This window comes from Equus caballus, chromosome 12, assembly GCF_041296265.1.
Source record: "Equus caballus isolate H_3958 breed thoroughbred chromosome 12, TB-T2T, whole genome shotgun sequence".
NCBI lineage: Eukaryota > Metazoa > Chordata > Mammalia > Perissodactyla > Equidae > Equus > Equus caballus.
The window spans coordinates 29,554,050-29,566,181 of NC_091695.1; the positions used below are offsets into that span (position 1 = coordinate 29,554,050).

Consider the following 12,132-nt stretch of genomic DNA (forward strand, 5'->3'; position numbering starts at 1 on the left):
CCAGAAGATTTGGTCCATTTTGATGCTCTGCTCTCGTTTCGTAGACTGAGGATAAGAACCGCCGGTTACAAGAGCGCCTGGAGTTGGCGGAGCAGAAGCTGCAGCAGACCTTGTGGAAAGCGGAGACGCTCCCCGAGGTGGAAGCGGAGCTGGCCCAGAGGGTGGCCGCGCTCTCCAAGGTGCTGCCTTGGGTTCCCTTCTGGGGCCAATGTCGGGATTTTGATCTTGAGATGATTTCCCTGTGTGCCTTGTTTACCTTTTGTTCTTATGTCGGTGCACCTCCGCCCACGAAAGAGCTCAGATTGGTTCTTAGTCTTGCGTTGTCTGAGATTGGACCGCTTTTTAAATGTCCAGTGTGAGCCTCCTCTTTTGTTATCCCTGAACTAATTTCTCTCCAGTTTTGTCAGGTGTGTGCTGTTCATCCCCAGGCTGCTTGATCTAAGAGTCACTGCTGCTTAGAGTTAGTCAGCAACTCAAAGTGTAGGATGGAAGCTTTGTGTAGAAGGATAGACTTGGTCCCAGAAATCGGAAAACACCATTCTCATTTGTTTTACTTTTTCTTTTTTTTTTGCTAAGCAAGAGTCACCCTGAGCTAACGTCTGTTGCCAGTCTTCCCCTTTTTTGTATGTGAGCTGCTGTCACAGCATGGCCACTGGCAGATGAGTGGTATAGGTTTGCTCCTTGGAATTGAACTCGGGCTGCCAAAGCGGAGCACAGCGAACTTAACCACCAGGCCACCAGGGCTAGCCCTGCCATTTTCTTTTAAAGACAATGAAAATAAATTTGTAATAAACAAATTTTTAAGCAATTTATTCATTCATCTGTTCAACAAATGTTGACTAGGCGTATGCAAGACACGCGCCCTGCCCTCTCTATCCACAGGTGACTAGGCACCTTCAGAATGATGTTGTAGGTGCTAGAAGCAGGTGGCCCGTACGGGAGGAGGAAGCACGTGATGACAGAGAGCCCAGCCTCCCTGGGCCTAGGGAAGGCTTAGCCTCCAGTGCCCGTGGGAGTCAGCCAGGCAGAGAAGCGGCCCTGGGCCAGGGGGCCTCCTGGCAGAGGCCTGTGTGGGCGCCTCCGTCAGTGGTTTCATGTCGCCTGGTTCGAGCTTAGTGAGCTGCTGGGGAGGGCACCCGTGGGAAAAGGGCAGGACAGGCACAGGCTGCTGCTGGTGAAAACTCGCCTTGGGTGGGTCAGATGCTGTCGAGTGCGCACAGGCCTCCCTCAGAGCAAGTCCATTGCTAACAGCTGTCGCAGAACCGCTTCTCTTCCTTCGTGATCTGTGTTTAAAGTGTCGGTTTCTTCTCTCCCCTGTCATCTCTCCTGTCCCTGGTTGACCTTATAGTCTGACCCTTGGTCTTCTGGAATGTCTGCTGCTAAGGAAGCTAAACTGTTCGAACTTACTTCCCAGCTCAGGAAGGTAGAACGTGTGCATTGCTCTCACTCGCGCTTGCTGCTTCCTGCTTTCCCTGCTGACTAACCAAACGCGGTGTGAGGGTGGGGAGCATACGATCCACTGAAATTGGGCACGGGGTCGGGGAAGCACATTTCTCTCACCACATTTGTCACCAACACCAGTCCTGCCTCAGCGTCACCAACGTGAGAGGATTAACCGCTTCCCAGATGAGCACGTGAAGCCACGTAGGCTGTGTCGGGAGATGTAAGGAGACGCTTTCCGTCTCACGTGGTTGACAGTGGTGCACGCAGAGCATGTTCCGCTGGCTGCCGCCGCAGTGGCGTACAGCATGCTGCCAGGGAAGCGGAGGCACTGGTTGAACTTACACTGTGTTTGCTGACAGGCCGAGGAGAGACACGGCAACATTGAGGAGAGGCTGCGCCAGATGGAGGCACAGTTGGAGGAGAAGAATCAAGAGCTGCAGCGGGTATGTGTCCAGGCACAAGGCCGAGCGCCGAGCCCGGTGCGGGGTGGGACGCGCTCAGGCAGGGGAAAGCGACACCTCGTGATTCCACTTGTCCCGACGCGGACACCGGTCCCTTCTCCATCCTGTCATGTGTGTTTCGTTTGTGGCCTCATGTACGAGTCGTCTGCTGACAGGTGCATCCACCCCGGGGACAGTCATGCCAGCACTGCAGCAGGGGAAGAGCTTGGTGCCCGTAGGCCCTGCAGGGAGGTGGGTCCCCAGCCCGAGGAGGCCGCTTGCTTCTCTGACCAGCCCGTCAGGGGACCTTCTCCAGGCGCCCCTGAAACCTGAGGTGCTGGCCTGGGGTCCCCGTGAAACTTAGAGTGAGGCGTGTTGTCCTAGATGACAGGTCCACTTGCTTAGGATATGGCACTGAAAGCCCAAATTCAGGTCACGGGCCTGACTGTCTCCCAAAGTACCAAAGTATGACTGCAGACACACAGGTGTGTGCAGAGGTGGGTATTGGCGAGGAAGAGGAGACTGTGACTGAGCTGTGAGCTGTGAAGAGAGTGTGCAGTGGAGGCTCGTGTCAGTTGAATCCTGAGAGAGTTTTCCCTGAGGAGTTGGTCAGGTGTCAGTGTGGAGCATCCAGGCAATGGAGCGAGTGGCCGTCCTGCGTCCGGCTGGCACCCAACCTTACGACACCAATTCAAGGCCGTCAGATTTTATTTTCACCAGAAGCCCGTATTCTTGAGCGTGGACCGCAGACTTTCAAACATTCTGACTCCCTTCAGAAGATTGTATCTTAGTCCTCTGCCTGCCCCCCATACGCACACGCGTAGCTCTTAGGCAGAGATTTTTATCCGTTTGGGGATGCACTTCCTTACTTTCAGAACTGTTGATAGAATTTGGAAGGACCAGTGTTGAGATAGGGGTGCCATTAATAAGTAAGGCAATTCCAAGTAAACGTTTAAGTTGCTTTGCTTTAAAAATATTTGAACACCGGTGCCTTATTGTGTGGTGTGCTGGGTCTCTCCAGATGGTGGTAGCTGCTGTGTGTTGGGCATGATTCTGAGAGCCTTCTGTTTGATTTGACCGTGACCCATGAGAAAAGGGAGATGCTGGCACCCGTGGTGGTCAGCTGAGGACGCTGAAGCACGGAGGGCTTGACTGTGTTGGCGATTCCCTGTGGGCTGCTCCTCCAGGCAGCGTGGCTTGAGCGCAGGTCTCAGCCCCCGAGCCATGCTGCCCTCTGCCCGGGAGCTGCCCACCGGCCCGGGGGACTCACCCTGACAGGTGCCGCCTGTTAGCCCTTCCTGTCCCCTCCACGTGCCCTTTGTATTTGTTCAGAATAAGGGGTGAAAGCAAGCTTTTTAAGCCATGAAATTGATGATAGTTTTATAAAACACAGACTTAGCAGCTTTATTTTTAAGTTTTAAAATTACTCGTGATTATTTGTAATTTTTCAACATAAACGTTCATTACAAAAAATTCAAGTGATGTAGGAGTATAAAGAACAGGTGAAAGTCTCTGTCTCCACTGTTTTTTCCCCAGATGAATTTCTTTACCTTTTGCTTTGTGAGTTGAGTTCATTTTTTCTCCTGAATCCAGACACAAGCTTCTGTTTACATGGGCAGATTCCTCCACTGGTGTGTGGATAAGCTGATCCCCTTGAAACTCTGCTGTGTCTGGGTGTAAATCTGCTCCTGGAGCCCACCCGACAGTCAGGGATGGGTGACGTTGCTGAGGCCCCGTGAGGGCCTCGTTTAAGGAGCAGTGGACGTTCTCATTAACGCTCTCGCAGACTTGGCCCTGCCTTTCTCTGCGCCTGTGAGGCAGTCCTGGTCATCGTGTAGACGTCCACTGATGGCGGAGGGCCGGAACAGCCCAGGGATGGCGGCACGGGTGACTCCACGGTGGGGGAAACGATCCTGCCTTTGCTCGCAGTGGCCAGGTTTTTGTTTCTCCTGTTCCAGGCAAGGCAGAGAGAGAAGATGAACGAGGAGCATAACAAACGCCTGTCCGACACCGTCGACAAGCTTCTGTCAGAGTCTGATGAGAGGCTCCAGCTTCATCTCAAAGAGAGGATGGCTGCCCTGGAAGACAAGGTGGGATGTCACACACCTCGCCGAAGGTTTCCCATCCTTTACAGAGAGATCGCCCATGTTCTGCTCCCCAGGAATGCTGCATAATGGTGGTTAACAGCCATTACAGGAAGTAGAAATGACTCCGTAAGGAGGAAAAAGTGCCAACTGTTAACCGCTCGCTCAATTAACTTCTCGTTTGTTATGTCCTTGCCCAATTTGTGTGTATGGAAGCTTGTTTACCATTCTTATTCTCTAGAGCAGGAGTTGGCAAACTGTTTCTATAAAGGGCCAGATAGTAAAAATTTTAGGCTTTTACGAATTATGAGTAATTGAGCAAAATAATTTCATGCCTACTAATAATGAGCATGAAAGCAGCCGCTGATGACATGTGAGTGAGTGACTGTGTTCCAGTAGAACTTTGTTGACAGGGACAGGCCCTTGCTTGCCAGCCCCTGCACTGGAATCTTTTGCTGGGCCCAGCCCTCACCCCTTCGTTGCTCCTGCGTCGGAAGTTAATTTCTGTCTCGTTTATAAACATAACGGTGTAGGAGAATGGTGTAAAATAAAGGCTTGGATCAACTGAAAGTGTTCCAGCTCCTCCCTCTCTCCCTCCATTCGGTTTGGAAAACGTCTGAGCAGGACTCATGCTCCTCTCATCATGGGGACACTTCAGCCATCCCCAGGGTGAAGGAGAGCCCTAGAATTTGTCAGAGAAGCTCTCATGGGCGACAGTTGCATTGGGCCTTGGCACGACCTGTCCCGACTGCACTGGTGTCCCTAAAGATAACGGCCAGAGCCTGCCCTGAGGTGGGCACCGTGGTCACGCTCATTCGAGAGAGACCAGTGGTCATTACTAATGACGTGACGTTCCTGTTGCACAGAGCCCGTCAGGAAAGGCGTTATCAGAGACCACACAGGGCGCTTCCCCCTTCCCTCCTTGATCAGTGGGCCAACCTTAAGGGCAGAATACTTTTACCTTAAACTGTACATTTGAAACTTATGTCAGGTTTCCCAAGTGACCGATGAATTGTAAAATCTAAAAGCTACTATAAACCAGTTTAACGGATGCAGATAGGCCTACACTATGGGCTTGACATGCTTACTTAGAAAAATCCATCACGGAGGTAGTAGGTTCTGTATTTACAAATTATCATGAGAAGTTGCGATGGTCTCACTGTTGCATTTCACTCTAATACTGCTCATGAGTACGTTCACGTGGCCCCTTTTCCGTGGTACTTTATTGTCTTAGACAGAAATGTAGCCATACTATTATGTGGAACGTTTTCAAGAATCAACACTAAAGGACTCTTCATCTTTTGCGGAATTCTCTATTACGAGAAGTTGAAAATGCAAAAAAGCAGTTAGAAGAAACGCAACATGATAAGGTACTTAAATCTCTAAATCATTGAGAAATCCGTGAATTGAGCGAGTTCACTGTTGCTATAACTACTACAGACGTTGGGTGAAGTGGGGTCAAACTTTCCTGCTGTAAGATTTTTGGCACTCCTAGAGTTGTGCGTGAATGCGTTTGTGTTGGCGGTGGATGTTAAGTCTGGCAGCGGGTAGGGATCAGAGTTCTGAGTCCTTTCTGGGTTCATTTGGAAGGTAAAACCTTAGCACAAACCTGTCCTCTAGAACTGTGCTGTGCAACAGAAATGTAATGGGAGCCACATGTATAATCTAAAATTTTCTAGTAGCCACATTTAAAAGTGTAATATGAAACAGGTGAAATTAGTTTTACTTAACCTGATAGAGTCAAATGTTATTTTATCATGTCATTAATATAAAAGCTAATGAGCTGCTTTACATTCATTTTTTCATAGTGGGTCTTTGAAACCCGCTGTGTGCTTTATAGTTACAGGACATCTCAGTTTGGACCAGCCCCATTCAGGTGCTCAATGGCCACGTGTGGCGAGTGGCTGCTGTATGGGACGGCATAGATCTAGAAGGTTATAGGTGACTTAAAAAGTTTTTTGTCAGTTTTCCTTACTGTTTTGACGTGTACAAAAATGAGATTGGACGTACAAATGAACAAATGATTCATGAATGAATGAATGTGTGCTCGATGTGAGACAAAGACAATACAGAAAGGAAAAAGACAACACAGGGAAGTCTGTGCAGTAGAAGGTGAGTATTGTTCGCCTCTCCCACCCCAAATCTCTCTACAGAATTAATAATTGTTAATGACTCGGTGTTTCGCCTCTAAAAACTTCTCTTTGACTAAGACATGACTTTTTATGCATCAGGGTTTATAAAGCTAATTTGGTGGTCTGAGTGTTTATGTTTACTATAGGACTCTCGGAGAAAACGTTCTCAGAACTAAAATACTTGATATTTATAACTGCTAATTTAACCTATTATGGTTATGTTCAACATTTGATGCAAATAATTTTAAATCCTGAAGGAGACAGCTGCAGTATGTGTCATTTGCTGTTTTGTAGGATCAGCTCGTACTGGACATCGAAGCCTTGAGGGCTGAGCTGGACCAAGCGAGGCTGAGAGGGGTGTCCCTTCACCACGGGTACGGCACTCACGCGTTCACAGACACACTCCAGCACCTGCTGTGTGTGTACGGGGCGCTCACAGACGTGCTCCGGCATTTGCCGTGTGTGTACAGGCCACGCATGTGCTCACAGACACTCTCCAGCACCTGCTGTGTGTGTACAGGGTGCTCGCACACTCACAGACGCACTCCAGCACCTGCTGTGTGTGTACAGGGCGCTCACACCCTCACAGACACTCTCCAGCACCTGCTGTGTGTGTCTGGGGCGCTCACAGACATGCTCCGGCATCTGCCATGTGTGTCCAGGGGATTCACGTGCTCACAGACATGCTCCGGCACCTGCCATGTGTGTACAGGGCACTCATGTGCTCACAGACACGCTCCAGCACCTGCCCTGTGTGTACAGGGTGCTCGCACACTCACAGACACATTCCAGCACCTGCTGTGTGTGTACAGGGCGCTCACAGACATGCTCCAGCACCTGCCGTGTGTGTACAGGGCGCTCACGTGCTCACAGACATGCTCCGGCACCTGCCATGTATGTACAGGGCGCTCACATGCTCACAGACGCACTCCAGCACCTGCCGTGTGTGTACAGGGCGCTCACATGCTCACAGGCGCACTCTGGCACGTGCCATGTGTGTACAGGGTGCTCACGCGCTCACAGACACACTCTAGCACCTGCCATGTGTGTGCAGGGTGCTCACGTGCTCACAGACGTGCTCTGGCACCTGCTGTGTGTTTACGGGGTGCTCAGACATGTTCAAGCGCCTGTCGTATGTGTATAGGGCGCTCACACCCTCACAGACGCACTCCAGCACCTGCCGTGTGTGTACAGGGCGCTCACATGCTCACAGGCGCACTCTGGCACGTGCCATATGTGTACAGGGTGCTCACGTGCTCACAGACACGCTCCAGCACCTGCTGTGTGTGTACGGGGAGCTCACGCACTCACAGACACGCTCCAGCCCCTGCCGTGTGTGTACAGGAACACATGCAGGCCACAGGGGCAGCCAACTGAACACACTGCCTGGCCTGAGCTCAGGGAGCCTGGGGCTTCGGAGCAGGCCGGAGGGCAGAGGACAGCATCATCCTGAAGGTTAGGTTCTGGTACCTTGGAGGTTCCCGTCACGTCCTTGACTCAACTCAGAACCGCAGGAGGAGGTGGGGCTGGGGACGATTGATTAGTGTCGGGCATATGAGTCTGAGGCACCCGACAGAGTGTGGGCGTGATGGTGTCGGGATCGGAGGACAGAGCCCAGGGTGCCAGAGGAAGCCCCGTCCACCTGGGAGTGACGGTCGCATCCTCGAGGTGAAAGAGAAGGCCGCGGAGAGCCTGCGCTGCTGGAGCGGGAGGATGCCCTGACGTTCGCGTGTCTGGTGCGGCGCTTGGAGTCTGTATGTTTTGAAGAGGCTGAGAGTTAACGGCGTGGCGCTCGCAGATCTTTCGAGGCGTGACCGGGCCGGCTGCTGCGGGAGTGAGCCCCCTGGCTCGGCGTGAATCTACCAAGTTGCCCGGCATCCTGAGTTTTTCTTCCTCATCGTGGTAGAGGCGGTAATTCTCATTTAGGTGATTTACTTCTTTGTAGAAAATGGTCATCAAGTGAGAGTTACGCTTTAGCAAAAGTTATCGAAGCGCTTACCTGGTGGCAGTGACTGAAACACAGGAGACGGGCCCCTGCCTCCAACAGGACTCAGGAGGAAGCTCCGAACCTCTGCAGGTGTTCCGGCATTTGCCAAGTTAGGACATCCTGAAGGTTTAGGGTATCTTGCGGCTGTCCCTGCCTAACCCACTCCTAGAAACTAGAGGAGAAATCAGCGAGGACAGAGAGGCAGAGCCAGAAGCTTCCCCTGACGCCGAACCCGCTGGAAGGTGGAGTTTCGAGGAGGAGAGTGTGCGCTTCAGAGAGCGAGGTGCAGAGGAGGACCAGTGCAGGGAACAGGCACTTGCTTTCTGCTTCAGGTCCTCGCTGGTGGAAGGCTCGTGTCGTTAGAGCGCTGCAGGCGGACCCGCTGCTCGGGATTGCAGGCGTGTATGCGAGGAGGCTCTCACAGGCACGTGGGTGAAGAGGAAGTGGACACGCGTGTGTGACTCTTGTGGAAGTCGAGTCCTGAAGGGAAGGGAGCCGGTGTAGGAGCTTGAGGGGGTGGCAGAGCTGGGGGCAGTTTTTCCGATGGAGACGTCTTGACATGTTTGCCGGTCCCAGGTGTGATGTTAGAGGTGAAAGACAAGGAGAGAAAGGAGCTCTTTGCTCTGGTAGTGCAGAGGTGGCAGGAGGGGATGGCCAAGGTCACCTGGGGCGGAGTGGTCTGAAGACAGTGGGCAGGAGAGGCTGCATGCGGAGGGAAGGGCTTTGTTTCAGGGAGGCAAGGCTAGAGGCTGCATGTCAAGTGGCCTAGAAGAGAGGTGGTTGGGAGCTGTAGAAACGGGGGGAAGACCAATCACAGTAGGCGTGGAAGGGCCTTGGGTGGACTGAGGAGAAGGGGTCTGGCAGGCAGGGCAGGCTCAGCTCATTTGGTGTGACTCCACGGTGAGATCGGTCATCTTGTTTTTGTGATCTTCTCCATGAGAAAAGGTAGTCTAGCTTGAGGAGTGGAAAAGCACGGTGATGGGTGGCCTTCCGTAAACAGATTGGCCATATAGAAGAGAGGCTTCAGCAAGTGATGAGCTGCAGGGTGGTGGCGGGTCGGGAGGCAGGTAAGCCTGGGAAGGGGTGTCAGAATCGGGAAGCATTTGTGCTTCCCGAACCATCCAGAGGTACACGCAGGATTTCAGGTGCATCGCTTTCATCTGCCGTTGAACCGTCTCACGGCCCCAGAGCAGTTGGGCTGGAAGTCACCCTGAGGGAGAGTGAGAGTGTCGTGAGGAGTAAGGGGTAGAGGAAGTAGGGCTGGGTGTGCTCCAAGGGGAATTCCAGACTTGGAGATCTTCGAACAGGCAGTAAATCTCGTGTAATGCTACAAGAAGGTATTTCTTTAAAAAGATGTCGAGAGGTGTGTACCAAAAGTAGATGAGTTGGCATGTCAGCCTGGCCCTGTCCACGATCGGGTGGGGAGGCTCGAGGGGTCCCCTGTCTAACTGGCTTTAATCAGATGAATGGACTCTGTCTTCTCAGATCGTAAGGCCTCCTGAAAATGAAGGCAGCCAGCCTTCTTTCCGGAGAACAGGGAGGCCCTCGGTGGTGGGCCAGGACTGAGGTGTGGCTGGGGTGCCCACGGTCAGGGCTGAGCGCTGGGCTGGGCTGCGCCCTCCTCGCCTCTGCTCACCAGTTCCTCTCCAGGGCCTCCTAGTGACTCTCTTGAGCGTCTCCCTCGCGGGTGCTCAGGGCCCCAGTCACTGGTTCAGGGGACTGTTTTAGCCAGGCGTGTTGATTGTCTGTCAGTCTGATTGCACGCAGTCTCTGCTTTTGGTTCGGAATCCTCAAAGCGTCCTGCCCAGCCCGGTTCATACCAGCCCGAGCTGTGGTCAGAAGGGCTTCTGCAGCCGCTCCCTCCGAGGGGCCTGTGGGAGCGCTTCAGACAGTGCCACGCAGAGAGAGGAGTGTCGGTGTCCACCAGCCTCACACTGCGGAGCCTGGCACAAATGGGAGAGTGACTGTGGAAGGCCGCAGGTCGGGGTGGGGGTGCTTCCTGGTGGGTCGAGGAGAAGGTCGAGCAGAGGCAGGGCTGAGCACCTCTCTGTGGGCCCTGACATGGGTGACGGATGCCTCTTCCACGGCCCAGACAGCTGGACCCCATCCTCTCATCTCCAGGTCTGCAGTGGCAGCATTGGCTTTCCTAGGTATGGAGTGTCCCCGCTGGCGGGGCTGAAAGGCTCAATGCTGGCGGGAGCGAGGACAGAGGTGCCCTCCTTGGAGTCCTTTTTCTGTGAAATTACGTGTTTTCCAAATTGACAGCTTCTGGCTTGACTAACAAACTTAGTTCGCTTTTCTTATCTAATAATGACCTTTTGTTTTCCATATTTCAGCCGACCCCACTTGGGCAGTGTCTCGGATTTCAGGTTCCCTGTGGCAGACGGTCCCGCAGATGCCTCCAGCAGCAGCGCGGTGTTGCGGCGCCCCCAGAAAGGCCGCGTGGCAGCCCTGCGGGATGAGCCGTCCAAGGCAAGGGCCTCCGTCCTCGCCGCCCGCGAGCTGCCGGCCCTCGGGCGCGTCTCCTGCTCGTCCCGTGACTTTGAGACTTTGGGGATTCCAATGGTCATAGGTCGCCTTCTCTCTTCCCCTCCCCCCATTTTCCTTTTTCTGGCTAAGAGTTTCGTTTTAGGCATGCTTTTTTCTGAAGAACAAGTTCTGATAGAATATGACCTACTCTTAAGTGCAACGTAATGTAATTAGTACGGTTTGGAAGCAGCGATAAGCGTGAATGAATGCGTGTATCCGTCATCTTTTAGTGAGAAGAATTCACATCGGGAAGTTTAAATACCTTCCTACTTGTGTCTGTTTAACAGCATGTCTTTATCTACTTCTGCGTATTTTTATTTACAGCACCCATATTCAGTGCACACCTGGTTTGGGCCAGGCGTCATTATAGACTAGGGCTCCAGCAGTGAATACAGGCAGAGAAGATGCCCGCACCGCCAGGGCGCACGTTCTAGTGAGGAGCCAGCGTGCGTGAGAAGTACAGTACGGGCCGTGTGTCAGTTTCCTCTCACTGCGGTCACGGGCTGCTGCGAGCTCAGTGGCCTAAAGCAAGGAGCACTTAGAGTTCACAGGTTCCGTGGGCTCGGGGCTGTGAGCAGGACGGTTCGGGCTCAGTTCTCCTGAGGTTGCAGCCGTCCGGATTCTCGCCTGGGGCTGAAGAGTGCACTTCCAGGCTCACTCGCCTGGCTCTGCCTGGCCCCTCTCTGGGGGCTGCTTGAGTGTCCTGGAAAGGTGCCCGCCAGCTTTGCTCCGGGCTCATTCTGAGAGAGAGCCAGGAGAAAGCCCCAGAGCCTCTGAGGCCCTGGTCTGGAGGCAGCACGCCTTCACCTGGGCTGCACTCGGTGCGTTAGAGTGAGTTAGCGAGTCCTGCCCTCACTGTGGGCCAAGGGAGGAGTGTTAGAGAAGTGTGGACGTATATATAAACCACCACAGGGTTTCCGATGGTCATAAGCAGGGAAAGGAAACCCGGGGTACCCTGAGCTGTAGGAGGGGAATGATAGTTTTAAGTAGGGTAGCCAGCGAGGTCTCACAGGGACGGTGACATTTGAGCCAAGGAAGGGAAGGACCCATTTGGAGATATTAGAAGGTCATGCCAACACGATGTGCTGATGGGTTGAATATAGAGTATGAGACAAAGAGGCGAGTGAGGCCCCCGAGGGCCCGTGCTTGAGCAGCTGGAGGCTGGAGGCTGTCTCCTGCGATGAGGAAGACTGCGGGGCAGGGGAGACGAGTGGAGCCTGGCCCTGATCAGGTCGACAGCCCTATCTGCTGTCCAGGTGGACGTGTCAGGTAGGCAGTTGGATATTCTGGCCTGGAACCCAAGAGAGAAGTCTGGACTAGAGATAAAGATGTGGGGGTCATGACCATACAGATGGTGTTTAAAGGTGTAAGATGAGATCAAGTCCAAAGTGGGTGCCTGTTGATAGAGAGGAGCTTCCAGGATAGAGCCGTGGGCCCCTCCAAAATTGAGAGGTTGGGAAGACTGAGAAAGGACCGGCAGGAGACTAAAGAGTGACAAGGAGGTAGGCAGAAACCCT

General features: G+C 53.1%; 1 protein-coding gene across 16 annotated transcripts in view; it reads left to right on the forward strand.

Annotated features, from left to right (window-relative positions):
* Nucleotides 1-12,132, forward strand: part of LOC138916653 (liprin-alpha-1-like) — a 102,146-nt gene that overhangs the window by 46,493 nt on the left and 43,521 nt on the right. For all 16 annotated transcript variants that reach the window (XR_011423955.1, XR_011423954.1, XR_011423956.1 and 13 more), the window contains 5 exons: nucleotides 45-179; nucleotides 1,803-1,886; nucleotides 3,842-3,973; nucleotides 6,394-6,473; nucleotides 10,423-10,558. Coding sequence is in view for 13 of the 16 variants with exons in the window: in XM_070229697.1 (XP_070085798.1) it covers nucleotides 45-179; nucleotides 1,803-1,886; nucleotides 3,842-3,973; nucleotides 6,394-6,473; nucleotides 10,423-10,558 (567 nt within the window). In the remaining 3 variants the exon portion in view is untranslated. The remainder of the gene's footprint in view (nucleotides 1-44; nucleotides 180-1,802; nucleotides 1,887-3,841; nucleotides 3,974-6,393; nucleotides 6,474-10,422; nucleotides 10,559-12,132) is intronic.